The 26,692-nt window shown below is 60.9% G+C and overlaps 3 protein-coding genes and 1 long non-coding RNA gene across 9 annotated transcripts; 2 read left to right on the top strand and 2 right to left on the bottom strand.

Annotated features, from left to right (window-relative positions):
- Positions 1–2,534: 2,534 nt before the first annotated feature.
- LOC149917071 (uncharacterized) lies at positions 2,535–9,902 on the bottom strand. Of its 2 annotated transcripts, none has more exons than XR_016468821.1 (3): positions 9,772–9,902; positions 8,944–8,997; positions 2,535–6,142 (listed from the first exon to the last, which is right to left on the bottom strand). It is a non-coding gene; the product is annotated as an uncharacterized LOC149917071 (long non-coding RNA). The 2 variants fall into 2 exon arrangements; XR_016468820.1 differs by lacking the exon at positions 9,772–9,902 and adding an exon at positions 9,443–9,543.
- Positions 8,487–14,749, top strand: NKX2-3 (NK2 homeobox 3). 4 transcript variants are annotated; one of them, XM_090145335.1, is made up of 4 exons: positions 8,487–9,574; positions 10,308–10,607; positions 11,162–11,271; positions 11,368–14,749. In XM_090145335.1, the coding sequence occupies exons 1-4, from the start codon at positions 8,712–8,714 to the stop codon at positions 11,934–11,936; spliced, it is 1,842 nt and encodes a 613-aa protein (XP_090001461.1). In that variant the 5' UTR covers positions 8,487–8,711; the 3' UTR covers positions 11,937–14,749. The 4 variants fall into 4 exon arrangements, with proteins under 4 accessions (XP_090001461.1, XP_090001460.1, XP_031453546.1 ...); XM_090145334.1 differs by having other exon boundaries at positions 11,162–14,745; XM_031597686.2 differs by lacking the exon at positions 8,487–9,574 and having other exon boundaries at positions 9,984–10,607.
- Positions 14,750–17,467: 2,718 nt separating this feature from the next.
- Positions 17,468–20,878, bottom strand: SLC25A28 (solute carrier family 25 member 28). The gene is made up of 4 exons (XM_090145339.1): positions 20,501–20,878; positions 20,172–20,400; positions 19,499–19,555; positions 17,468–18,570 (listed from the first exon to the last, which is right to left on the bottom strand). Exons 1-4 carry the CDS (start codon positions 20,876–20,878, stop codon positions 18,053–18,055), a joined length of 1,182 nt encoding a protein of 393 aa, XP_090001465.1. The 3' UTR covers positions 17,468–18,052.
- Positions 20,879–21,451: 573 nt separating this feature from the next.
- On the top strand, positions 21,452–26,018 carry ENTPD7 (ectonucleoside triphosphate diphosphohydrolase 7). 2 transcript variants are annotated; one of them, XM_031597682.2, is made up of 12 exons: positions 21,475–21,583; positions 21,656–21,829; positions 21,904–22,109; positions 22,179–22,329; positions 22,439–22,542; positions 22,663–22,719; positions 22,864–23,012; positions 23,086–23,252; positions 23,969–24,293; positions 24,383–24,468; positions 24,588–24,749; positions 24,907–26,018. In XM_031597682.2, the coding sequence occupies exons 1-12, from the start codon at positions 21,570–21,572 to the stop codon at positions 25,121–25,123; spliced, it is 1,812 nt and encodes a 603-aa protein (XP_031453542.2). In that variant the 5' UTR covers positions 21,475–21,569; the 3' UTR covers positions 25,124–26,018. The 2 variants fall into 2 exon arrangements, with proteins under 2 accessions (XP_090001463.1, XP_031453542.2); XM_090145337.1 differs by lacking the exons at positions 24,383–24,468; positions 24,588–24,749; positions 24,907–26,018 and having other exon boundaries at positions 21,452–21,583; positions 23,086–23,662; positions 23,969–24,141.
- The last annotated feature ends 674 nt before the right edge of the window (positions 26,019–26,692 follow it).

Below are 26,692 nucleotides of genomic sequence, written 5' to 3'. Positions count from 1 at the left end.
TCCAAACCATAACCTCCTTCCTGGAAAAGCCTCCCTTTGTCTGAACCAAACCTGTGGCATGGCTCTGAGACAGGCACGGCAAAGCAAACGGGCCTCCAAACCACACTGGTGAAGCAAAACACTGGGCAAGCAGGGTCCTGTCTGCTCTGCAGGGCTGGGGGCTGCAGAAGCTGAGCAAACCCCCCCTGGAACAGCAAGAGCGGGATGAGCACGCGCCCAAAATGGCTGAGCCAAGGGGACTGTCAGAAGCCCGCCTTCCTGGTTAAAACAAAGGGAAGGGAGTGCGGCAAGCTGGAGGGGAAGGCGAGAGGGGGCTGCCTGCAAACCCAAACACACATGCTTCACTTGGTGCTGTGTAATAAGGGAATTAGCTAATGAGCTTACTGTGGCATGGGGACGAGTCCTTTAGAAATATCATGGCCACCTGGGGAGGCTCTCGGAGGAGCCGGGCGGCCTTAATCTGCAGTGAGTGAGAGGATGCGATGAGCCCTGCAGCCTCGCTTCCCCACATCCATGGGGCGGGAATCGGGAAAGCAGCACTCCTGGAAGCATGGGAAATAAACCACAGGGAATAAACCATGCTTTGCAAAAGCCTGGCCACAGGGCTGCTGGGTGCAGCCCATCCCCTGCACAGAGCAGTAATGGATGTCGGCAAATCAAGGAAGTCAACAATATGGATTTTTTGTTGTTGTTGCAAGCCGTTCAATACAGCTGCATAAAATCTAAGCTGCAAGTGCGTTCCAATGTGAGAGCACTGACTGGAACTGAAAGAGGGTGAGAGAACGCAACGCTACAAGTCACTTTGAACAATGCAAGTGTTAAATATATAAATATTCACCAAATGCTTTTTTAGAAAAGTTTCCAGAGAGAAATCAGGTGGGGTTGCAAAAACAAAACAAAACAAAACAAAATCGTTTGCTGCTTAATAAATAATAATGAGTTTAAAAACGCAGTGAGGAATTTGTGCACAACACAGTGCTCGTGTGAATTAGGGAAGTCTGAGCAGCACTGAAGATACAACACTCCTCCGAAAAAAAAGGGAAAAGCAAAACCTTCAGCCAAAAACCAGGCTCCACTTGGAAGAAAGAATTACTCCCACAGCAGTGAGGACAGCGTCTGAACCCAGATAATTTCTGGAAAGGCAGAAAATTAGGATTTTTATCACCATGTCAAGGTAGAATTATTATTACTAACAGTGCAAGAAATAAGCTGTGAAAATTACTGAAAAATTTCTTGCCTAAAATGAAATTAATTGAAACTTATTCCATGGGAAACAGGAGCTTTTCTTTCTTTCTTTCTTTCCTTCTTTTTTTTTTTTTTTTTTTTTCCTCTGGCATACTATAAACAAACGAACAAACAAAAAAAACCCCTCAATTAAAATCTAGATTTTTAAATTTCAGTTTCATAAATCAGAAAGCTGATCCAAAAAGTGGACACTTTCATGCTTCCATTGTCTCCTGCTGCTTCTCCCCAGCCCTGGATCTGCCTGCAGAACGCCCTGCGTCCCCACAAGATTTCCTCCCCTGTTTTCTCATCTTGTCTTCACTTTTCTAAGCACTAGTGCTCATGGAAAGGAGAAAAGAAAAATCCTCAATGTGATATTGCTTGTGTGGTGATTACAGGGCTATAGGAAAACAAAAAAATTAAAAAAAAAATTAAAAAAATCTGAAACAGAATAGAATAGAATTTGCACCTACACAGAAAAGCAGTGTGAATTACAGTCAGATTGATTGCTTGATTTGTTTGTTTTGCAAGGTTCTTTTCTGAAACACTGAATTCAAATTTTCTTGCTGGGAAAACAGAAATTTCCGAGGTTTCTGTCAGCCTCACTGAAGCCTGCAGGAGAGCTGCAGAAACGGAGCTCAGAGCCCATCCTGCATGAGGCAGGACGGAGGGATCAGACTTAGGGGAATGCAGCCGGGGCTTGGGAGGTGACACGGGCTATGGGGACGGCCCCACAGCTGTCACAGCATGGGGAGCTCACACACCTGTGGGGCAGCAAAAAACCAGCAGCGCTGGGTTTGGGCAGGAGGGGAGATGTTGCCTCACCTCTATCCCTGTAGGAGATGCCCCAGGGACTGGAGCTGGGAGCATCGCCCAGCTGGGATGGGACCTGCAGGCCATCCCCTCATTCCCCACACCTCCGCCTGCTCACAGGGAGACTGTCACTGTGAACAATGGTCAGCGAGTGTTATTTATTTTCCAAATAAATCAGCAGGTCCCGTGTCGCAGGGCTGGAAAGCGGTGGTGGAGATGAGGCCCTCCCCGAGCCCCGGCCGGGCCTTGAGCCGCTGTCAGGGCTGCAGAGAAACAGCAGCGAACTCTCACGCAAATGGCCTATAAAAAAGGCCCTGTCAAAGGCACCTTGACCTGCGGGCTGGCGGTGCTGCTGGGCTCCCCAGCGGCCCTCCCCTCCCAGGCAGCGCTCCCCTCGCATGATGTATTTCCCCTGCCTTTTTTAGAGCTGCATTATGTTAGCTCCAGGAAACAGCCTCTTCCTTCTTATAAACACAGCCCTGGGTTACTGACCAGCGGCCCTGCCACTCCGCAGCCACTCTCTGTCCATCCATCACACCTCGCTGTCACCCTGGCAACATATCTCTTGGACCGGTCCGGCTCCAGCGATGGGAGAGGCGGGGGCAGCGGGGGGGGTCACATACACAGAGCACAATTCCAGCCTGCTGACTAATTCCCTGGAAACCCTGGGGCTGCACAATGAGAAAGCCTTTCCGAGGGTTTCTTGAGCGTTACTGGAAGGTCAGCCGAAGGTCGGCGCAAGGACACGGCTCCGACTTTTCCCTGCCGTCAGCAGGGCGGGTGCACGGGGCAGGGATGTTTGCAGAAGGGCGCCTAGGCCCAAACAGCCCCGTGGCACGGTGCCGGGCAATGGGGATGGCCTGGGATGGGGCCACCGGGGTGTCCCAGCAGCCAGACAGGCGTCAGTGCCTCCAGCAGCAGCCCCTTCCCACTAAGTCCCTTGGCTGCCTTCGTCCCTCACTAAGTAGGACGTGCTGCCTTCCGCACAGCCCATGCGCCTGGGGACCACAGGTCCAATGTGGCATCGCACAGATTGCTGAACCCTCCATGGCCATCCATCTGTGGCTGCAGGGATACCAGAAACACAGGGATAAACCGTGGGTTGCACCAAGAGACTCAGCTCTGCCAGCATGGAGTCACATTTTGTATGAGCGTTGGGCCCACCTGGCCTGTTTGTTGCACGTAGGTCTGAAACGTGGCGAGCGGGAGGGGACACTCATGTCCCACCACTAAAGTGCCACTCCATCCTTCTCTGTACCATGAGCCCATATTGCTGCCACCTGCATGTCTCCCAAACCTTTCAAAGGAAACACCATATGAAGGCAGGAATTGATGACCCTGCACATAGCAGGGGGGTTGAAACTAGATGATCATCATAGTCCTTTTCAACCCAGGCCATCTTATAGATTCTCTGATTCTCTGATTCTGTGTCTGCTCTCAGCTTCACTTCTGCACATTCCCAGTGCAAAGCTGGAAGTCGCAGGGAAAAAAAAAAAAAAAAAAAAAAAAAGCCAAAGCTTTTAAGGACACATCTTCACAAACCCAACCCAAAGACCCATGAGGGCAAATCCTCTCTAATCCAGGCTCTTCCTTGGAGGTGTAAGTGGAGTGGAAGGGTGGAGGGGGGGTGGATTTAAATGTGGAAAACTGAGTTCTCCATCTCTTAGCTCTGGCAGAGAGCCTACTGATAGACTAAAAACAAGTCTGCGGAGAAGCCTGTGTGGGATAATCCAGCCCTGGCCCCAGAGGGGGCAAGTACAATTAGGAATCCTCTCTCAAGTCTCCACTCCAAGATAGAAAAACAGTTTATAATTTCATCCAGAGTTGTTGTTAAAAAGTTCTGATTCATCAAGATACACTAACAATTTCTGTGCAGCAATTACCAGGAGAATTCATTAGACGAGCTCAGAGATAAACTATTAGCAGAGACATTCAGATCTCCCACCTGCTAGGAGCCGCTGTATTTGAGCGATGAGGAGCTGGCGCAGGAGGGAGAGCACAAGCTGCAGTGGCAAAATGCAAAAACTACTTTAAAGGAAAATGAAAGAATGGGTGTTTATTAAAAGCACAAGGCGCGGGTGCACACTCCACCATTAACCTTTCCAGCCACAGCAGCCAGACAGGGAGCTGTTTTCCTTTGCTTCCCCTCAGCATACCGCAGTCTCCACCCCAGTGGCCCTTCCACTTCCAGAGGAAAACACAGCACCCGCAGCTTGCCTGTGCAAGCACATGCAAATCACCAAGCCGTGCCCCCTGTAGTTACCCACTGCAAACAGAAAGCACAAGATCCTCCGCCTTGCTCCTCTCGTAGCAGCAGGTAGGAGGGAAGGCTGCTCCAGGTGCATTGTGCTCAGTGCTGCTCAGCTGGCTGCAATGAATTATGGACTCAGCAACTGAAGCCATGCAGCAGCCCCTGGCTGTGGTGCCCCTGGAGCCCTTCTGTGAGTGTCACCAAACCTGTGCGCTTCCAACAAAGGTGGCACTGCTCTGCACTGCACCACACATTCGCTCCTGTGTCACTGCAGCACAGCCAATGTTGCAGCATGGTTTCTGCTGAAGTTGCTGCATCCTGAAGTCCTGCGCTCTGGCAAAGCCACGTATGGCACTGCTGGTGCACGTCTGCCAGCTTTGGGGGCAGCTGTTCCCAGGCTGGCCTTACCCACATGGGAACAAGCCCTGCTTGCAGCCAGAGGAATCCCGATTAAGCAGTGAGAGAAGTGGGGACTGGCTGCCGGGCAGATGCCCTAAACGAGAGCAACTTATCAGCTCTGTTTCCAAGATGAGACGTGTCAGCACCTCGCGCAGATTCAGCCTGGCTGCTCGCTTCCCCCAAGCACGCCTGTGCTGCAGCACAAGGGTTTTTCTGTCTTTAAAGGCCGCCTGTGGAAACAGCCGCCAAGCAGCTTGCGAAATTTCTTCTAGAAAAGGCTTTGCTTGGGCTGGGAGAAGCGCTGCACCCAGAATGCTTTGGGGAGCGGGAGCCAGCATGCAGCTGCACTCCTAACGCCGTGTGTTCATCGGGGCCCAGCCCCGGCAGCAGCACGGGGAGGTCCCAAGCCAAGAGGAACACCAAGTGCCGCGGCCGGCGAGGAACACGCACAGCAGAGCCTGACACGGCTAATCCCCCCTGTTTATTATGTAATAAAACGCTTTTCCAGACCTGTTAAAATTTAATTAGTTTAATCTGAATTGTTCCATTTTCAACAGTGCATGCAAACACAGAGCCTGACCCTGCTACTCTCGTGTGAACCATCCCGCGGGCTGCGGTGGGAGCGGGATGGATCCTGCTGACCTCAGCAGGATTACATGCATGAATCAGAGCTGCAGGCCTGGGCTCGGAGCTGCAATTCAGTACCGGGCCGGACGCCAGCGCAGGGCCCAGGGTCCACTTAGGCTCCACTTAAGCCCTATGGGATGCAAGTGGTACGCAGGCCTGTGGATGCGAGCAGCGAGCGAGCCTCGTGCTGGGCCTCTGCTGAAGGATGAATTTTAGCCCTGCTTCTTAACCTCATGGATGCAAACAGGCAGCAATGGCTTCTGAAGCACGGAGCAAAGGCGCTGGGGAAGGACTGGTGAACGCACGTTGGCGGCGGTGGCCTCAACAGGAGCCCCGGCACAGGAGCAACTCGTTGTGGGAGCACTATGCTGTGATTTATGACAGCTTCTCCTCCAGAGGAAGAGGTGTTTGACAGCCCTCCGCACGTCCGCAGCCGCAGGGCCGTGCTGTGCAGCAGGGTGGTTCTGTCAAGCCTGCGTATCCTTTGTGCACAAGAGAAGCCAAATAAAAGCAGACAGGAGGGGGTCCTCGGTGCTGACATTTCCTATCTTGCATTGCTTCAGATGTGGGATGACCTTTACCTGCTCCTGTGATTTGGCTCTCACTGAGCTCAAGATGTCAGGCTCACTTCCAGTGCTCCATCAGACACTGAAATCAAGGACGACCTTCCCTTTAGGGTCAAAACCCAGTACTCTGCCATGAGCCACTCTCATCCCTAGAAGTGCTGAGCGCTGAACATCGCACACAGCTGCTGGTATTCAGCACCACTCTGATCCCCTAGCTCAAGATCCCAACTTTGAAACGTGCATTGAAATTCTTGGTATGACCCTTTGGGGAAAACAAAACAAAACAAAACAAAACAACGACAACAAAAAAACAGCCATTTATCACGCAGGTTTTGTTTTGGGACAAATTTCCAACCCATACATCCCTGCAAGAACTGTGAAGCAAATGTAAAACAGCCAATGACAAGTGGAACGATAATAATCTTTAAAAAATAATGATAATAAAATTTGTAGTGACGTATTTCTCCCAAAAATAGGCACTGCAGGAGTGGTTGTTATTGGCAAAGCCAAACCAGGGGTTCCCAGGATCTGGGAGGCAGAGATGGGTTGAGACCCAGTGGCAGGACAGTGCAGGAATGGGACCAGACAGGGAGGACGAAGGCAGCACGCTGCTGGGGGAGCGTACCGCATCCCTGCCTTGGACGTGGCTGCTGAGCCTAGGGATTAAAGAACACATTTCATTCGAAACAAGAGTGGAAGAGTCACTGCTGGGAAAGCGTCGCGTTGGGATAAAGCCTTTCTTTGCCCCGGGAGGCAGCGGGCCAGGGCTATGCCAAGGCGGGTGTGCCAAGAGGAGCGTGTCCCGCCCAGAGCCGGTCGCTGCAGGAGAGGTCGCTCCGTGCCCCCTCGCCGCGGAGCCTCCCGGGGCCGGGCTCGGAGCGCGGACCTCGGGCGGGCAGCCGGCAGGTGGCCGGGCGGTGCGGGGCCGGGAGCGGCGGGGCATCGCTGGTGCCGTCCGCCGGCCGCCGTCCCGGTGCCCGCGAGCGGCCCCGCCGTGCGGGGGCGTCCCCGGAGCGCTGCGGTTCTCACATAAATCAGGGCCGAGCCCCTGGGAAAGGGCCATCCTTCACCGGGCGCTGCTGACAGAGAACGAGAAACAGACGGGCCCTGAGATAAACCACGGCGCACAGCGTTTATACAAGGGCAGGCTCTGTGTAAATAGAGCCGGGCGCGGGGGGCAGCTCCCGGCGGCACGGACCCGCACCGGCCCCCACCGGCCCGCGGAGCTCGGGGCCGCCCGGGGCGGCGTGCAGGTGGGCGCCGGTCGACGGTACCCCGGCAGCCGGCCGGGGCCTCGCCGCCCTGCCCGGCCGCTCCCCGCGCGGCCGTCGGGGCCGGAGACAGCCCCGGCTTAGCGTGTTTGTTTGTTTACGGCCATTAGCGCGGGGCCGGCTCCGGCGCTCGGCACCCGCGAGACTAATGGAGCAATTAGCGGCCGCGGGGCTGATAGCATCGCCCCGAGCGAAGGCCCCCGGCCGAGGCAGCGTGCTACCGGGCTGCCCGCGCTCGGGCCCCGGCGGCTGGGGGGGCTCTCGGGGCGGCTCCGCGATGCGCGGGGCCGCTGCAGGGCTGCTCCCCCCTCCTCGGCCCGGGGCGGGGGAGCCTTGGCTCCGCCGCAGCATCCGTACGGCGAGCTCCATCCATTACAATAATCCCCTGTCTAAACAGAGCGCAGGAACGGCCGGGACAACAAGGCCCCGCTGTAAACAGAGCTCAGGGTACGCCGCTAATGATATAAATAAAATAACCATTAATAGCCCGCTGACCCCGGCCCGGTCGCCTTGGGAAAGCCCCGGAGCCGCATCCCGGGGCTGACACCCGGCGGCAGGTACCGGGGCTGCGCCCTGCCCCGGCTCTCGCACCCTCCGCATCGCTCCGGGACGCCGCCGCTCGTCTCGGCCGCCCCAGCACGGGCCCGAGCAGGGCCGAGCAGGGCGCGATCATGCCCCGCTTCCGCGGCTTCCCCAGCCGGGAACGGCCGGTCTCCCAGCGCCGAGGCGGGCCCGATCCGAAGCTAGGGCCGGCAATGCGGGAAAGCGCACCGGGAGCAGGGGCAGGGGACAAAGCCTCGGGAAGGGTCGTGGGTGCTGCCACGCGCGTCTCCTTCATCCGCGGGACGTGCGTTCCCAGAGTCATCGCCGGGGTCGGCGGCGGCACGGAAGCGGGTCCCGACGGGAGAACCGCTCCCGTCGCCGAGCCGCCCCGGGGAGCCAATTCCGCCCGGCCCGGGCTCCCCGTGCCCGCGGGGCGCGCCTGGCGCTCGGCCCGTCCGGGCTGCAGCTGCGGGCGGCAGCGCGCTGGCGCCAGGCGAACCCGCGGGGACGAGGAGCGTAGGCAGAGACCCGGCCGGGCCCGCGGCCGAGCCCAAGGAACGGCGGCTGTAAAACTGTAAAAAGAGGGCCCCTAATTCTTCGGCCACCCAGGGCCGCAAAGGCCCAGCGCCGCCGCCTCGCCCTGCTCCGGCCTCTGCCCCTCTGCTCGCCGAGCGGCGGCCGCGGGCTTCGGGTGAGCGCGGCCCCGTGCACGGCCCGTGGAGCCCGAGCCCGCACCTCCCCGGGAGCCGCGAGGCGGGAGCGGGCCGAGGCCGGCGGCGAACGGAACACCGGAACGGCGCTAATCGTCACCGGGACCGCGGCAGAGCGGGGCTTCTCTCCGCGCCCCGGGACAGCGCCGAGCGCTGAGTCGAACCCGGTTACGGCGGCAGTGTTTCCCGGTGCACGGTCGGAACCGGGCGGTCTGAGGACAGCAGAAGGGAGGGCGGCCCCGGGAGCGGGCAGGGAGCGATCCGCAGCAATCGCTGCGCGGGTTTCAAAGCGGCGCGGTGGGGAACGATGCGGTGCGCCCGGGCCGTCTCCGTGTCCGCCGGGCGAACGGGACCGGCAGCAGCCGAACAGCGGCCATCTGCGCGGGACGTGGGCCCTCTTCCCGGGGCTGCGCCGCCGGTAAATGCGTTTCGCCGTTGCGGTCGGAGCGGTGGGATGCAGGGAAACGAAAGTACCGACATGGCCGGTAAACGGCGGAGCCGCCGCCCGGTACCGACCCGAGAAAGGTACCGACACTCACCTGCCCGCTGTGCGCCCGGCTCCCCGCCGCCTCGCCTCGGTGCCGATACGAGTCCTGCGGGGCGGCAGCATTTTAATCACAACGAAATTTCCCACCCGGCCTCCCCCGCCCAGCACTTGGCGCGCCCGATCCGCGTTCCGTGGAGACGTTTAGCCCTTCGAGCACCCCGGGGGCCGCGGGGCCCCGTCATGGGGTCCCGGTACCGCCCGCCGCAGCGCATGGTGTGTTCGGTGGGGCCGAGGTGCACCTCCGGGCCCGGGGGAATTCTCGGTGTGGAGCGGCTCGGCGGGCAGCGGCCGCTCGCTCGGTGCGTTATCCACCGGCACGGTGGCGTGGCAGCTCCGTTCGGCCGCTGCCCGCTCGTTACCGGCGAGAGAAACGAAACGAAACGAAAGAAAACGAAAGGAAACGCCGAACGGGACGGGTTAACTCTCCGTACTCCTGCCCCGCGCCGCCGCGGCCCCTGGACGCCCGCCGGCCGCGACCCGGCCCTGTTCACCTGGGCCCGGCGCTGGCGAGGCTCTGGGGCCCGATCCGGCCGCGGCGGAGTAACGCGAGGTCCCCGGACGGGAGCAGAGCACGGCGGCTGCGGGGAGCCCGTGCGGGTGGGAGAGGACGTGCCAGCGCCGAGGTATATGCGGGAGCAGTGGCGGGGCAGCGGGGGTCCGGAAAACACGGAGGTCGTCGGGTACGTGTACGTCGCATGGCTACTGCCCGCCCGGACGCCGCGTACTCGGCAGCGGGGCACTTGCGGGGCCGCACGTGTTCGCTCCGAGCCGTGTGCCGGAGGGGACCGGCGGAGCGCGCCGGGCGGGGGTCCCTACCTACCTACACGTGCTTAGCACTGGGAGGCGCGGCGGCGGCGGCCGCGGCTCTCTCCGGGGTCCCCGACCCCCGCGCCCTCGGGCTCAGCCCCGTCGGCGGGTGCCCGGGCCGGCGGGACGCTCTCCGGGGTAGCGGCCTCCCCGAGCGCAGCCTTAATACATTGCTATTTCTGGCCGGGCGGCCGGAGTCGGGCAGGGGGCCGGCTCTGCCTCCCCCTCCCTCCAATGGCGAGGCCGCCCCCGGCCCCTCCTCGCCGTGACGTGCCGGCCCGGGGCAGAGGAGGCTCCCGAGCCCTTGGCTGTCCCTGCAGAAGCTGTAACAAAACGCAGACCCCCAGCGCCGGGCTAATGGAGGCAACTTAGACAGGAGCAGGCGCGGCCCCTCGTCTCTCGGCGCTGCCCGCTCCCCCCGCACCGGGCGCGGCGCTCCCCGCCGAGCCGCAGCCCGAGCGCCGCCGGGCCCCCGGGACTCCCCGGCCGCTCGCGCTGCCCCGATGATGTTACCGAGCCCCGTCACTTCCACCCCTTTCTCTGTCAAAGACATCCTCAACCTGGAGCAGCAGCAGCAGGACCCGCACTATGGGGCCCAGCTCCCGCACCACCTGGAGCACCACTTTCACCCCGCCGCCTGCCTGCTGGCGGCCGCCGACGGCGCCCGCTTCTCCGACGGCGAGGAGGAAGAGGAGGAGGAGAAGCTGTCCTACCTGAGCTCCGTGGCAACGCCCGGAGGCCAGGCGGACGCGCGGCTCTCCGCCGACAGCTACGTGCACGCCGTGCTGCGCGGCTCCTGCGAGGCTCCCGGCCCAGGAGAGGATCTGGACCCCACGGCCCGCGACCCGAGTGAGTACCGGCCCCGCCGCGCTTCCCGCACCGCCAGCAGCGCTCGCTCTCCGCCGTCCGTTCCGCGCCGCGGAGCCCCGGTACCGGCGCTGCCCCGCAGCCGCGCCGCTCTACGCGGAGCCCTTTCCCTGCCCCGTCTCCCGGGCGCCTGGAGCGGGGAGTGGCACTTCGCGGGGCTGCCGTACCCAACCTCCGCGCCGCGGCGTTCCCCGTCCCCGGGCAGAGCCCGCAAGGAGCCGCGATCCGGAGTGGCCGGATTGTCCCACGCTTCCCCGCTTGGCGGTACGGGTGAGGCCCGGCCCGGGCGCGGTGCGCCGGAGCTCTCTCGGAGCGAGGTGGCGGACGAGCAGGTGCCCGGGGCTCGGCCTCGAGGGAGCTCCGTCGCCGGCGCGGAGGCGCGGAATCGCTCCCTGCCCCGCCGCCCGCCTCGGCGCTGCTTCCCAGCCCGAGCTGCGTTTCCCCGACGGTCGCGGTGTCGGGCGGTGGTGCGCGGTTCGGGGCTTCCTCCCCGCGGGGCGGCCCGGCGCAGCCGTGACCTGTGCTCCTCCGTGCAGAGAACTGCGCACTGAAGAAACCGCTGGACGCCGCGGAGAAGCCGGAGGAGGCGGAGAGGCCGAAGCAGCGGAGTCGGAGGAAGCCGCGCGTCCTCTTCTCGCAGGCGCAGGTCTTCGAGCTGGAGCGACGGTTCAAGCAGCAGCGTTACCTGTCGGCTCCCGAGCGGGAGCACCTGGCCAGCAGCCTGAAGCTCACCTCCACGCAGGTGAAGATCTGGTTCCAGAACCGGCGCTACAAGTGCAAGCGGCAGCGGCAGGACAAGTCGCTGGAGCTGGGCGGCCCCGCGGCCCCGCCGCCGCCGCGCAGGGTGGCCGTGCCCGTGCTGGTCCGCGACGGCAAGCCGTGCCTGGGCGGCTCGCAGGGCTACAGCTCGGCGTACAACGGGCCTTACTCCTACAACGGCTTCCCCGCCTACGGCTACGGCAACGCCGCCTCCTACAACCCCGGCTACGGCTGCACCTACCCGGCGGGCAGCGGCGGGGCCTCGGTGCAAGCCGCCTGCAGCCCGGCGGCGGCCGCCGGCCCCTTCGTGAACGTGGGCGGCCTGGGGGGCTTCGGCGGCGGCGGGCAGGCACTGCACCAGGCGGCGGCGGGGCCCTCCTGCAGCCAGGGCGCACTGCAGGGCATCCGGGCCTGGTAGCCCGCACGCACTCAGGGCCGGGAGCGGACCGGCACGACGGCCCCGCAGCCCCGCAGCGCTCTTACGCCCCGCGGACTGAAGGCGGAGGGGCGGCGCGGCGGGACCCCGGCTCTCTCCCGGGGCCGCGGGGCTGAGCGGAGCGGCGGAACGGAACGGGACTGGACGGGAAAGGACGGGCCGAGCCCGCGGCGGAGCGCCGCCGCCCCGAGGTGCCGCCGCGACGGGCGGGCCGGAGCTGACCGCGCCACGATATCGGGGCAGCTTCGCTTGTAAAAAGCCGACGGCGGGGCCCGGGGCTCCCGCGGCCCTTCTCTCTATCTACTCTGTATCGGTTTCTGCCAGCGCCAGCTCGCGGAGTCAGTCAATAAACCAGGTGCAATATCCGCCGCCCGCTCCTCCTTCGCCCGGCGGCCGGTGCCCGGCGGGACTCGCAACGCCGTGCCCGCGGGGCAGGGCGGCCCGGGCGGATTGTGAGCGTGCCAAGGCGCCGAATGGGGCCGCGCAGCTCAGAGCCGGCCCATTGTGGCCGCCGGGCCGGCGCTGAAAGGAGCCGCCGAGGAAGGTAGCGGGAATAGGCGCTTATTGGATTCGGGAACAAAAGGTGTGGCAGGGAGGCGAGGGACAAAGGGGCCCCGGCGCCGAGATTGACGGGCCGCTTTGCCCCCCACTGAGGCCCAGGCCCGGCGCTTTATGCGCGGGGGCTGCAGAAACGTGCTGGGTTTTGTTCCCCTTTCTCTGAGCGCAGGGGGAGATGAGGGGGGTCCGCGGGCCGCTGATTAGGGCCGGCCGGGCCGGGCAGTCTGAATGCCGGGGCATTATTGCTACATGTTCAACCATTCCGCTCGGCTGCAGGGGGAGGGGGCGGACGAGACCCTCAACACTGCCCGGCGACCGTTCCGGCCCCCGTCCCGTCCCGTCCGGGATCTCGCAGCCACGGCGCGGCCCCACCGTCGGTGCTGCTGCTGTGCAAAGCCCGGAGGATGGGCGTCCGCGGAGCCCCGACTGCGCAGAGAGCGATCCCGTAACGTGTCGATCCCGCAGTGCCGTCCGCAGCCAGCACAGACGGGCCGCGTTCTGAGCGTTGGCGCTGCTAAAAGGCTGCGCGTCTGCACCGTGCGGGTGAGAGCGCACCGCTCGGTAAGAGCCGGAGAAATTTTCAGCTTCAGCCCCGACGCTCGGCACGGTGCGGTTCGGCTCAGCACGGCTCGCCGAGGCCGTGTCGTACGGCCACCCCGAGGCCGGGAGGCTCTGGAGCAGCGCTGGAAGAGGATGCGGCACGCCCAGCGATTGTTTGCCGGGTGGCAGCGAGGTGTCGCGGGAGAGGAAGCCCACGCTCGGCTGTTGGCCGTCGGAGCTGAGCGGTGGAGGCTCTGCAGTCTCGTGGGTAGAAACAGGATAGCCAAGAACAAAGATAGCAGAGCGGCAGCCCCGCGCTGAGATTGGATTCGGCCATAGGAAAGAATTGTATTCCCCTCTGTGTTCTGCCATATTGTCGTTTGCAGAAATAGGGGATGTGCGTGAGTTCGTGCCTCGGTGAGCAAGATGGAGGAATGGTAACCTTAGTACAACATTCTCCAAAATAGGGGTGTGCAAGGAGAGCTCCCCGCTTAGTGCATCCCCTCCAAGTAAGTGATGGTTTGTTGGGAATCCTCCTCATCCGACAGCACCCTGAGGCTCTGAATGAGATGCACACGTCTGTGGCCAAGCCTTGAGAATGGGCACTCAAACAGAGCAAAGGGGCACATGGAAACCCTACTGACCTACACAGCAGTGCCATGCAGCAGTGGCGTTACGGAGCACCGACAACACCAAGCATTGCCGTAGGCATGGGTGTAGTATTGTGGGAGGTTCTAGATGTCCACCATTGTAATCCTCTCTGCTGGGATACATCCCAGCTGTCCCACAAGCACAGCTCAGGGGGAGGGACCCCTCAGCATCTCCCTCACCCAAGGCCCCCCAGCAGATGGGGAGGATGGAACAGCACAGGGTGAGCTGCGAGCGGGGCGGCGGAAGTGAAGCATTCTGAAGAGGAGGAACAGCCGGTGGTGGTGGGAGGGAGGTGATGCGAGACTGCAGATTGGCCAAGCGGCCCAAGGAGGGGACACACAATGGGGGGAAGTGGCTGTGTTGCTGTGCTGGAAGCAGCGCCTGCCCATGACGTACCTCATCCCATCGCGCCCTGCGCGAGGCCATGTGTGCGATGTGCTGTTGGGACCCATCATGTGTGGTGCTGTGGCAGTGGTGGTGGTGGGGCCAGAGGGATGTTGGGGAAAGAGAAAGCCATGGCCAAGGGGCAGAGGTGTTTCTTCCTGGTCTAAAAGGCAAATTGGCTCTTGTTTGGGAAAGTGATGATTGATTCTAGACAGGGCCCAAAAGCCCTACAAAGCCTAAAACAAGCACTGGCGTAAAGCAAAGGAGGTGTGGAGGCTGGGTTTGAACCATCGCACCTAAGATCCACCTTGTGCATGGGCTCAGGTTTTGATTTCTGTTCACATTTCCTGGCTGAGGATAAGCCAGGCATGATCAGCTCTGTGCAGCAGCTGAGCAGCTCTCAGGAAAGGCTTCTCACATCCCATCACAGCCACATTCCTATGGCCCCTCTGTCACACTCATGATCACATAGAAGCAGCATGGATCCATATGAAGCACCACAGACATGCTCTGCTTTCCTCTCCTTCCCTGACACCTTTTCCTGTTTCTCCCTTCCGTTCCCTGTGGCACAGCAGGGACTGGGCACCTGGGGACCTGCAGCAGAACTCAGTGCTTGGAGGGATCATGCGGGAGCATCCCACAGTGCAGCGAGGAATTGTTAACTCAGAGCTGGAGAGTGCTGAGGAAGCTGTGGCCAGCTGTGGAACAGGTAAATATATTAAAATATCAATAAAGCCCATTGCTGTGCAGCTTCCACTAACACAACAGCACTCTTCCTTTCACGGGTGAGCTACACAACCACAAGCACTCCCCCATCCTCAGTCCTGTCCCATGCATCATGAGGTGGCCACATCTGGCCAAAGCGGGGGGCACCTGCATTTTGCAGCCCCATCCCTGCGCTGGTGAGTCCCGATGCAGAGCCGCTGTAAAGGATTCAAGCAGAGGACGGAGGGAAGAGGCTGCGTTTGCTGCAGTACGCAGAGCTCCGTGCCACATTTCGCGGCTGTGCAATAAATTCCGCGACCGCTTCGTAGGGACGAGCTTGCTCCCAGCTGCGACACGGGTCCCGGCCTGTCCCCAAGCAAGATCCGCCACCGCCACCTATCGGCGGGCACACGGGGACAGGGGGCGGGAAGCCCCTCTTCGTCCCACAGCGGTGGGATCTCCAGCAGCGCCCTCCGCAAACGTCCTGCTCTGCTCTCAGCCCCAGCCCAGCGTCCAGCGCTGCAGCTCCTCGTCCCACGGGCACTGGGGGTCGCGGTGCCCACCTCTCGCAGCGCTGCCAGCCCCGGGCTCGCCAGAGGGAGCTGTGTCCCCATGGGACGTGTGATCAATGTTGGTCCAGTTCCTACCCCTTCCCTTCATGTAGCAGCTCGCTGCCAAAGTCCAGCGTGCACCCGAATGTTCTGGGGCCAGAGGAAGCAGCTTGGGTTTTTGCATTTCTCCTGGAACCTGCTGTGCCCTGTCAGCCCTCGAGCCACCAACACCTGGAACAGCCTTCGTATGTCCCCACTGCACTAAGACAGGTGCTGCTTCCTGCACTGGCCTCTCAGTGCCCACAAAGCAGGTTCCCAGCCAGTTTACCTCTCAGGCTGAAGCCTGTGCTCCCCTATCTGCACGGCACAGCTCCAGGGCTCCCCAGAACCCACATCTGCTCTGTGTCCAGGCAGCCCCAGCTCCTGAATTTACCACTGCTGTGGGGCCGTGGGGTCATGAGAACATGTATAACTTTATTGGGGTCTGACAAGAGCCCTGAGGAATTCCAGAGCCAGTGCTAGGCAGGCTGTGATGACACCTCAGTGCTTCCCAAGTGTGCTTCCAAGCAGGGCAGTGGCTGCCCCGTGGCCGTGGGTGGGATGGGACTGGGGGTCCTGCGGGGAGGTGAAAGGGAAAGGGTCGCCTCCAGCCCTTCGCTGGGATGAGCGCAGCTCCCTCGCTGCAAGGCCAAAAATAGCGCAGTTACTCAGCAGAGGCTGTAGGAGGGGTTTCACATGACGCACAGCCAAATGCCGGGGAGGCCATAGGACGCACCCACATGGCTTCGCTGAGGCATTATCAGAGCTGGGGAGGGCAGCAGCCAGAGCTGAACCGGGTCATCCAGCCCAGCTCTGAGCCAGAAGGGCTCAGGGAAGAGCACAATGCCTTTGCTGATGATGGAGGACGTGTTTTTGGGAAGCCACCACCATGAGCAGGGCTGCAGGCTCAGGGTGCGAGGCTGGTGGCTCACTATCAGGGACGAACCCTGGCAGCCCAAGGGGTGCCCCAGGAGCCAACCTTGGAGCACCCTCAGTGCTGAACTCAGGGTTTCTTGAGCAGCCCCACTTCCTGCAGTGCTGCTGTTCTCGTGCAATGCTGCACTGCTCCATGCCGGCAGAGCTGCAGCCGCCTGGAGGCCATGCCCTGCCCAGGTCCATTGCCTCTCGACTGCTGACTTATCACATCCCTGCTCCCGGGGGTCTCTCTCCCTCCCCCAACACTTCTGTGGGCGGTTATTCCTGGAAACATCTCTCCTCATCCCAGAGTCACCTTCAATCATGCCTTTGCCTGCTGACATTTATAGAGCAGCTTGCAGTGGCAGATGGATTTAATAGCGTGAAGCTCCTCTGGCCCCTGCCCCTGTTTATGCCTTCCTCTCTGAGGCGGCTGCAGTGTGAGGGCTGAGGGTGAAACTGTAGCTTCGCTTCGGCTCTGCAGCACCAGGCTGTTCCTCGTTCTGCCCACTTGTCCTGCCATGGTTTCGCCCAACCGTTTCTGCTTCTCGGATTTCTGCCTCTTGGGTGGAGGAGCTGCCGGGCTGCCAAATCTTGCAGTGCTCAGGATATTTCTTAAAGCCCCAGCTCCTTGAACGGTGGCGAAATGAGGCTCCCAGCTCTCCAGCAGCTCTGGTTTCTTTAAGAAGAGCCCAATCCTCCTGACTGCACGGAATGGTGGGGCACAGGAGCAGAGGACAGGCACACAATGCAGCCAGACCCCCTTCCGCTTGCCACAGGTGGAGCATGAGGGGCAGAACGACCCCATGCAGGGCAGCCAGCAGCCCCAAACCCACAGGGACAGACAGACAGCACATACCGGGACTGTGAAAGCATTTCCTCCAGGGAGTTATTTCAGGCATGGCACCCTGTGGGAGGATGAGGCAGTGCAGGGCTCATGGCATCACGGCGTGAAATGGAGGTGTTCTGATCTGCTCTGTCCTGCTTGTGGTCAGGGCTGCAGCAGTAACTTAGTGGTGGTCTGGGCTGAGCAAGAAAAGAACACTGCTTTTCTCATGGACTTTTCCACCATCTAAAGCTTTCCTCAATCAAACTGGGAAGGCTGAAAAACAAGTTTCCTATCCTTCATTCAAGAGCTTCCACTGAGCGCACAGGCACATCTGGCTGCTGCCTCCATGTCTCCAACAGGCAGTGGTCCCACCCACTGCCCTAACAGGAGCCCCACAAAAGAGCTCAGCGCTGGGCAGTCAGAAAGGTCGAGTGACAGCACTAGGCCACTCGAGAACAAGAAGGGGACATGATGATAGAGCAGAACTGTTTTTATTGGAGGTGTCAAGAGCAGGAACAAGAACAAACCTACAGCCTCCCCTCCTCAAGTGCCATCCTTCCCTACCCACCACCACCAGGGCAGTCAGCGTCATGTGTGCGTGCTACAAGACAACGGCAAAGCTTACACTCTGCTTCAGCCAAAAGCCAGACGAAGCCCTCAGCATCCTCGGCAGTGCCACTGCTCCCTCCTTAGTGACTGAGCTCAGCTATGGCCCTGCCAGTGACAGGGCAGGACATTCACTTTCACCTCCAAGCAGGGGTGAACTTTGCATTAGATGAGGATTTTGTTAAGGGAAGAACGGGAGCACAGCTCCAGTGAAGTGCCAGGGGATGTGATCTGTGCTGCAGCTCCCAGCAGGATATCTCGGGAGGCCACAGGAGTGAGTGAGCTGTACAGCCAGAGCCGAGCTGCAGCTGCCCCAGGCAAGAAATGGCACCGCTAAACCCAGAAGGGCTTTGCTGCCCCCTCTCTACAACGCAAACCAAATCAAAAGGGAGAGGGTCAGAAGACAAACCAGGAGGGGAGATGAAGCAGGTCTGAAGTCGGGTTTGGCTCTGGCTCACTTCCCAGCCCGACGCTCTTCCTGGCGCTTGGTGAGGATGTACTTAAAGAACTCGTACACAGACCAGGCAATCGCCGTTGAGGGCATCTGATAAATGACTCTAGCCTGGACCCCTCTGAAGTAGGCAGTCACACCGCCCACTTGGTACACCGTCCTGAAGGCATTGGCCATGCCTGTGATGTGTCCGCTGATGTTGGAGCTCAAGGCCAGGGACTCCTGGGTGTTGAGCAGCGTTTTGCAAACGTCCAAAGGTGTAGTGGCAGCAGCAGCTACAGCCCCCGCGCAGGCCCCGGAGACCACGTGGGAGCCTGGGTTGTACTGTCTGTGGGGGTTGAGGTGCTCTTGCAAGAACTCATAGGTCATGAAGTGAATGGCTTGGAAGGGGATGTTCATGGTGAGCTGGGTGGTGTAGCTGCGGTAGAAAGCTCCAACCCCTTCGTTGCGCCACACAGTCCGTACACAGTCTGTCACACGCTGGTAAGGTGAGTTGTACATCTGCATCCTCTGTTTGACCACTTGGGACAGACGGCAGCAGTGAGAAGCCAGCAGCAGCAGCCAGGATCCAGGCAGAGAGAGGAAGAGAGAAAAAGAATCAGTGTGAAGCCAGGTTCCCGTGATGGACCCCTCTGACAAGTGGTCTCCAGCAGGCCCCTGGGCAGGTCTGTAGTGAATACATCTGAACAAGGTAACACCATCAGAGCACCACCATCTGCCACCTCTGCAGCTGCTGCAGCCTCTTTGAGGGACCAGCCTCATACCAGGCAAATAAGTTCAATATCCAAAGCGTGCACCTCACTCTGCTTCAAGTAACACATTTCACCATCCACTCCTACAGATCTACTGTACAGAAAATGATTCCCACTACAGTCATCCCATCATGTTCCAGCCAGATTGCTAGATCCGTATTATCCTACAAATGCTCTGACTACAAATCCTACAGCTGCAGTAAGAAGTGGAGCTCCAAGGACAAACTGACAACAGACAGTGAAAGCAGCTGCCCACTGCAGAGGCTGAGAGCCAAACAGCAGCCCTGCTTACAGCATGGATTTCTTTGTCAGCACAAGCGCAGAACCACATCACATCCTCCAGAGGACCTTTCACCACAGTATTCTCTAGTTTCAGTGCACTAGCAATGACTCTAAACGTGAGGATCCTATACCTGCTGCTTTCTCTGAGCTCTGCGCACCCGTCAGCAGTACACAGCTTTGGTCAGAATCTGCCTCTCCACACTCCTCTGTGGCTGCAGTTTACTGTGCTCCCCACAGCATCCGTCTTACTTGCCCACTGGCAGCTACTGGGCTCCCCAAATGGACCCTACAGTTCCCTCAAAGGATCCCCGAGGCTGGGCAAGCAGCAAGGACAGAGATGCCAGACAGGCGTCACAGAGCAGCCCAGGCAGATCCCACTCAGCCCCCCCAGCCCACCGGACAGGATCACCATTACCTTCTGCAGGGTTCATCGCTGCATCGTGGAGCAATGTTGCTACACACCCCGCTGCACCTGCAAAACAAGAACTGCCACATGTGAGGGGAGAAGACGGCGGGAGACCCCGGGGCTCCACCAGGACCCCGAGTCCCCTGCCAAAGCTGAGAAGGATGAGATCCAGAGGCAGCCTCAATCTCCAGAGAGGCAGGCCGGCGTGAAGAAGTTCCCACCCGGAAAGAGTTCGGCAAAGAGAAGGAGAAGAGCACAGCAGTCTGTCATGTCTCGTGGGCCAGGCGGGACCTGAGCCCCAGCGCCGTGGGACAGATGGCCACCGGCTCGCAGGGCTCCCACAGGACAACGGGAAGCAGACACCAGCGGCGGCAGACAGTGCCCTGCTCCCCCTGTCCCCGCGCTCTCCCGAGGCGGCCGCTCAGTGAAAACCACAGCACCGCAGCCACATCCGCTCTGTGCCACCAACCCCGAGGCGCTCCCGGCTCCCGTTAGCGGCTCCCATCCGTGGGTAACGACAGGAGCCGGGCCCGGCCGCCAGCCCGAACCCGGGGCGGCTCGGACGGGTGCAGCTGCGGAGAGGACACGGCTTTAGGGCCCCCCGGGCCCCTCCCGCAGCCCCGCGGCCCCCTCCCCGCTCCCGGCCCCGCTGGCCCCGTGCAGGGCGCGGCGGGACGAGTACCGTTGGCCACATGGCTATTGCCCCCCGCGTGGATGACGTCGCTCAGCGTCTTTTTTAACTTTTCGTAGCAGGCGAAGTAGAGCGCGTGGGCCGGGCCCGCGCCGGTGGCGGTGATGTTCAGGCCCCGCATGGGCCTCCACACGCCCTCGGTGCGCACGATGCGCCACAGGGCCTCCAGCACGTTCCGGTAGCGGGCGGCGGGCTCGGGCCGCAGGCTCTGCATCCGAGTCTGAAAGACAAACCGGTAGGCCCCGGTGACCCCCAACCAACCGGGCCTCCCCCCGGGACCGGCCCCCGGGTAGGCCCGGCCGCCCGCCCGGTGCCGGCACCTTGACGCAGTCGATGGGGTACATCACGCAGTGCTCCATGATGCCGGCCACGGCGCCCGCCAGCATGTGCGTGGACACGGCGGCGCCCTGCGGCAGCGCCTCGTAGTCGGGGGCGGGCGGCGAGCGCGGCTCCGGGCCCCGAGCCGCCTCGGCTCCCCCGGGGCCCGACGCCTCCGCGCCGCCCCGCCGCGCCCGGCCCGCGCCGCCGCCGCCGCCCATCAGCAGCAGCAGGACGCGGCCCGACTCCGAGCCGCCCCGCGCGCCGGGGCTGGCGCCCGCCCCCGCGCCCGCCCCCAGCTCCATGGCGCCGCAGCCGCCGCCACCGCCGCCGCCGCCGCCCCGACCCCGCGCCGCGCCGCCCCGCCCCTCCTCGCCCATTGGTCGCCTTCTCCCGCGCCCCGCCTCCGCCGCGCTACCATTGGCTTGAGCCACCGGTCCCCGCCCCCACTCACCGCGCTCATTGGTCGCCGTCCCGTCGCGGCGAAGGCCGCCGTTGGTTGATCGCTCACTCTTCCGCGCTGCCTATTGGCCTGCGCCCTTCACCGCCCCGCGGTTTCGCGCAGCGCATTGGGTTCCTCAACTTTTCGTCCCGCCCCTCCGCGCAGACCATTGGGCGGCGAGCCCGCGACCCTTGGTCCGTCGTAGGTCTCACGGCTGGTTCCCCTCCGAGCGGGGTCGGAGCGACGCCATTGGCTGCTTCGCCCGTCACTCTAGGCCTCGGCGCGTGCTGTTTATTTGGAAGGCTGCGATTGGCTCGGCGCGGGTGGTGACGGGAGGGAGGAAGTGATGGGTGACGTCACGCGGCGCCCATCGGCCGCGGAAGACGGGGCTCAGCCAGGTGCGGCTTTCAGCCGCCGGGGGGCGCCGATTGGCTGCTGGGCTGCATGGGCGAGGCCAAACCTTGCGGGGACGCCGATTGGACGAGGCGGCGGCTTGGGGGGCGGAGCGCTGCGAGAGGCCGCGGCCCGCTATTGGCGGGTGGGAGGAGGGGCGCTCGGTGACGTGGCTGCGGGTGCCGGCAGCGGGTGCCGGTGACGGCGGCGCGGGGCGATGCGCGGGCGGGCGGTGGATGCACATGGCCAGGTGAGAGCGGCGGGGCCGTCCCGGTGCGGTTTCGGTGCGGTCTGATCTCTGAGCCGTGCCTTGTTCCCGCAGGATCGCCGTCCCGTGCCCGCCGTGCCGCTCGGCCGTGTCCTGCGGTTTCCCGGCCCTGCGGCATCGCCCGGCGGCGCTGGGGCTGGCTGTGGCCGCGGGGCTGCTGCTGTTGCTGGCGGCCGCCGGGCCCCGCCGCTGGGCCTCGCCGCACCGTGACGCCCGGCGGGACGAGAGGTGAGCGGGACGGGGCGGCAGGGACCCCGGACCCGGTGCAGGCGGCGCTGAGCGGGTCCGATCCCCGTGCGCAGGTACCTGGCGCGGATGGAGGAGCTGGCGGCCACCGACACGGAGGACGTGTCGCTGAGCTACGGGGTGGTAGTGGACTGCGGCAGCAGCGGCTCCCGGGTGTTCGTCTACGTGTGGCCACCGCACAACGGGCACCCGCACGACCTGCTGGACATCCGGCAGATGCGAGACCGCAGCAGCCGCCCCGTGGTCATGAAGGTTAAACCCGGTGAGTGTGGCACTGAGCCCCGCTAATGGGCGGCAGCACCGGGCCGGTTGGTGACAACCATCCATACAGGCATCTCGGTGGCTGCGGCAGCCCCGGAGCGAGCCACGGCCTACCTGCGGCCCCTGCTGCGCTTCGCGGCCGCACATGTGCCAGCGGGGAAGCACAAGGAGACGCCGCTGTATGTCCTGTGCACGGCCGGCATGCGGCTGCTGCCCGAGAGGTGAGCACGGAGTTGTGGTCAGGGGGGATTTGGCAAAGCTGTGAGATTCTGCTCTCTGCTGCTCTTGTCCTGACAAGCAGCATCTCCCAGAGGTCACTGTGCCCCTCAGGCTGCAAGCTGCCATCTTGGAGAACCTGGTGAAAAACGTGCCCCTGGAGTTTGATTTCCTCTTCTCCAAATCGCATGCTGAAGTCATTTCAGGGAAGCAGGAAGGTGGGAAACTGCCCTGTCCTCGTGTCCTAGCAGGGAGCACATGGACTGCCAGCATTGCGTGGAGCCTATGTAGTTTCATTTGTGCTTTGCCTTAAGGCAGACTCTTTCTGTCATGCCCAGGTGTCTACGCTTGGATTGGCATCAACTTTGTGCTGGGACGGTTTGATCATGAGGATGGTGAGTCCAGCTGCTTGCACAGCAGCTCTGGGGAAGGCAGCATGCAACCCTTTGGCTCTCGGTTCCTACATGCGAGGGGCGTTGGGAGGTACCAGTGAAGGAATGCCCCCCTGCCCTTCGCTGACACACTGCTGCGGGTTGCAGAGGAGGCTGCAGTTGTCACCGTAGCGCTGGGAGACCAGGTGGAGTCCTTGGTACGGAGACGAACAGTTGGGATCCTAGACATGGGGGGGGCCTCTCTGCAAATCGCCTATGAGGTGCCTGGCTCCGGAGCCTTTTCATCCCCGCAGCAGGTTTGTGTTGGGCAAGTGGCTGGCACTGAGAGCTGCCCAACGTTCACCACTGATGGTAGTCTCCTGTACCCAGGAGGAGACTGCCAAGAGCCTACTGGCAGAGTTCAACCTGGGCTGTGACGTGCAGCACACCGGCCACGTGTACCGCGTCTACGTCAACACTTTCCTGGGCTTCGGAGGCAACTTTGCTCGGCAGCGCTATGAAGAACTTGTGCTGAACCAGACCTATGTGCACAACCGGTATCTCTGCCCTGCCTGGGGCTACCCTGGCATTGCACAACAGCGCTCGCTCCTTTGTGCCACCCTCTCCCCATTGGATTTTCCCCAAGAGCCACCTGTGGTTGATAACAGTTCCTACAGCCACGCTGGCAGCAGCTGGGTGCAAGCAGGTGCTTGGGCTGGCACGTGGCACAACAGCATTGCTCTTGTCAGAGCCCTGCAGGAGTTATCAGTGCCACTGCTTGTTGCCTTTCCCCTCCCAGCACTACAGGGACTCCTCTACAGCAGCTTCTGGTTTTCCCTGCTCTGGCTTTCCCTCCTTCTTCAGCACTGGCTCATTCAGCACATCTTTCCAATGCATTCTCACCTCCACTTGTCTCCTGCCTTATTTCCTGAAGCTGTTCCCAGACTTGCAGAGATTCAGAGCCCAGGTACTCCCATGATGGGAGAAGATCCTGCCTCCACATGCCCTGGGGTCTCCATGGGGGTGCAGATCCCCTCAGGTTGGTGGGAACAGACTGTACCCCATGGCACCCATCAGATGCTCAGGGCTTGTGACTATAGATCTGGAGAGCTCAGCTTCAGCAGGAGTTGGTTAGGTGACTCTCAGGACCACAAGTGTACAAGGGGACAGGGCCTTGCAAGGGTATTATCTGTGGAGGAGCACTAGATAACGCTTTTGTGGGTGCTACAGTACCCCATGTGCAGTGACCTTTCTTTTCTGACTTGCTTTCTAGCTTGCGTAGCCAGCAGACAGGGCTGAGCCCTGAGACTCCCTTCCTGGACCCCTGCTTGCCCACGGGGCTGGAGGACACGGTGACAAGGGGCAGCCAAACACTGTATGTGCGTGGGCGAGGGGACTGGCAGGCCTGTGCTCTGCTGCTGCACCCACTCCTGGCAGGGTCCAACAGCAGCCAGGACTCTCTGATTGGGGCCTACAAAGCACCCATCGACTTCAGCAACAGTGAGTTTTATGGCTTCTCTGAGTTTTACTACTGCACTGAGGATGTGCTGCGCCTAGGGGGCCGCTATAGTGCCCGTGCCTTCATCTCTGCTGCCCAGGTGAGCACTGTTCTAGACCACAGAGTCTCACCATACTGGGAGGGATCTGGGGTCATTCCTTTGCTTTGAACTGAAACTTCTTTCCCCAGGAATATTGCAGCCAGAGCTGGGAAGTGCTGACCCAGCGCTTCCAGAGTGGCCTGTACTCAGCACATGCAGATGAGCACCGGCTCAAGTAAGGGACCAGGGATATGCCTCCTGGGGGCTCACTAATATGAGTGGCTGTGGTAGGCTCTGTCTTGGGGTCGGACTCTGCAGTAGCACTCAACTGATGTTCCTGTGTGCTGCCTGCAGGTATCAGTGCTTCAAGTCTGCCTGGATGTACCAAGTCCTTCACCAGGGCTTCCACTTCCCCCTGGACTACCCCAGCCTGCACACAGCCCAGCTGGTGTATGACCGTGAGGTGCAGTGGACGCTGGGAGCCATCCTCTACAAGACACGCTTTCTGCCACTCAGGTAACACAGGAAGGAGCATTAGCTCCAGGACTTGTAGCCTAGCTGGAAGGGGACAAGAGGGTCCTGCTTAGAAGGGGGATATGCAGGAGTTACTGCATAGAGCTCAGCCTGTGGTACATGTACCAATCATGCCTGGTTCTACCTCTCCTCTCCACAGGGATCTCCGGCAAGAGAGCAGCCGGCAAGCACACACCTCCTGGTTGCGACTTTCTTTTGTCTACAACCACTATCTCTTCTTTGCCTGCATCCTGGTTGTAGGGCTGGCCATAGTCCTCTACCTCTTGCGGCTGCGCCGCATCCACCGCCGGCAGCTGGACCTGCTCTGGCTGGACAAGGTGGTGCTGCTGCCCCCAGGCCAGGGGGACTTGCCATGATATCAGTGGGACAGTCACTGACCAGTTGCACCAGCAGAACCAGGACCAAATGCCAGCCAGATCTCCAAGAACTTGGACTCTTTCCTGAGGACCATCTAAACTCTGTACTCCGTTATCTGCACGTCAGAACCACAGACCACATGGCTGAGGCAGTTGTGGACATTGGAGCCAGCCTCTCTGCCACACCTCAGTCCTAATCTTTGTTTTTTGGCCTCTGACTTTTGCCTTGCTGAGCAGGGTAAAGAAAAACTCTTTACTGGCAGCACTCGCACCACAGCCCTTGCTGGGCGCTCAGAGCAGAAGACATTACTGAGGCAGCCAGCTCAGGGCTGTGGCCTGAAGCCCCAGACCATCCTACAGCTTAGCCACCAGTTTAAAGAGCAGGCTGGCAAACTGCTGTAGCTTATCAGTGCCTGGTGTGTTCTTTCCACAGTCTGACACAGGTTCCAGGAATCAGGCGAGGAGCAGGCTCCACTGAGCTGTTCTGCCAGGCCTGACCCCACTCAGAACATTCCCTATCACAGTGAAGGATCCTGCTGTGTGCCATGAGCTCCTCTCAGATACTCCCAGGCCATGCCTAAGAGGCAGCACTGAGGGTGCAGGGAACATTTTGTAAGGCTACGTTTCCTTTCAGTTGTTCCCTCCTAAGTGTGCTCCCTCTGTGGCATCCCACAAGCAAATCCAGCACTAAGAGCAAGGACCAGCAGTTCTTTCCCCTTTAGTTCAGGCTGGGCCTGCCTACAGGGAAGCTACCTCTCTAGCTATGTATCCTTCCATGCATGGCCTTCATCTTCTAGGCCTGGATCCCCAATTCCCCTAATCAAGTTCTTCACTTTATACTTGAAATTATCTGTTACCATTCCTGAAGCAATAAAAGAAACCTTTGAGCCAATCAGCAGTTGTCTTCTTTTCTAGTGAGCACCAATCCAGCAGCAGCAGCAGCAGCAGCTCAGGGCTGGGAGCCTGCCTGCTGCCCATACCTCTCTGCTTAGTAGTGCTCCGTGCTGCCAGGTCTTGCTAGTGGTATGCAGCAGCAGTGCTGCTTTCTTGCCAGATGCTGCTTTCTGCACAACTGAGTTCAGTAATTGAGCCAGTGGTAGCAAGGGAAACTGACCCCTCCTGAACTGGGGAGCTAAGGATCCAACACCTTGCTGCCTGCCTCTTTCTTCCCAAGAAAAGACAGTTGAGCTATCCCTACAAGGCTCTATTTGTTCTTTGTTTTTTAAACCTTATTCACACCCCAGCTTTAAGGAACTGCTAGAACAGGGCAGAAGACAGGGCCTGGGCAACAGGCCTCCAAGCTGCTACAGCTGCTGCACAGCCATGGAGATGGCCCAGAGCAGCTCAGGGCACAGCTGCCTATCAGCCTCCCTGTGGGACATGCTGCTGCTTATCTGTGACCCTGACTCCAAAGGGCTGTACAGGTGGCGTCCAAGGTAAAGCCTTTACCCCAAGGTAAAGCCCTGCACACATGCTGCCAACCTTTTCTATAACAGCTGTTGATCTGTCTTATTCTCACTGAAGGAACAGGGTTAGAAGTAAAGGTGGGAAAAGAAAAAAAAAACATGA

The sequence above is a fragment of the Phasianus colchicus genome, chromosome 8 (assembly GCF_987193195.1).
Source record: "Phasianus colchicus chromosome 8, bPhaCol1.hap1.1, whole genome shotgun sequence".
NCBI classification, from domain to species: domain Eukaryota; kingdom Metazoa; phylum Chordata; class Aves; order Galliformes; family Phasianidae; genus Phasianus; species Phasianus colchicus.
This window is presented reverse-complemented; position numbering and strand designations above follow the sequence as displayed.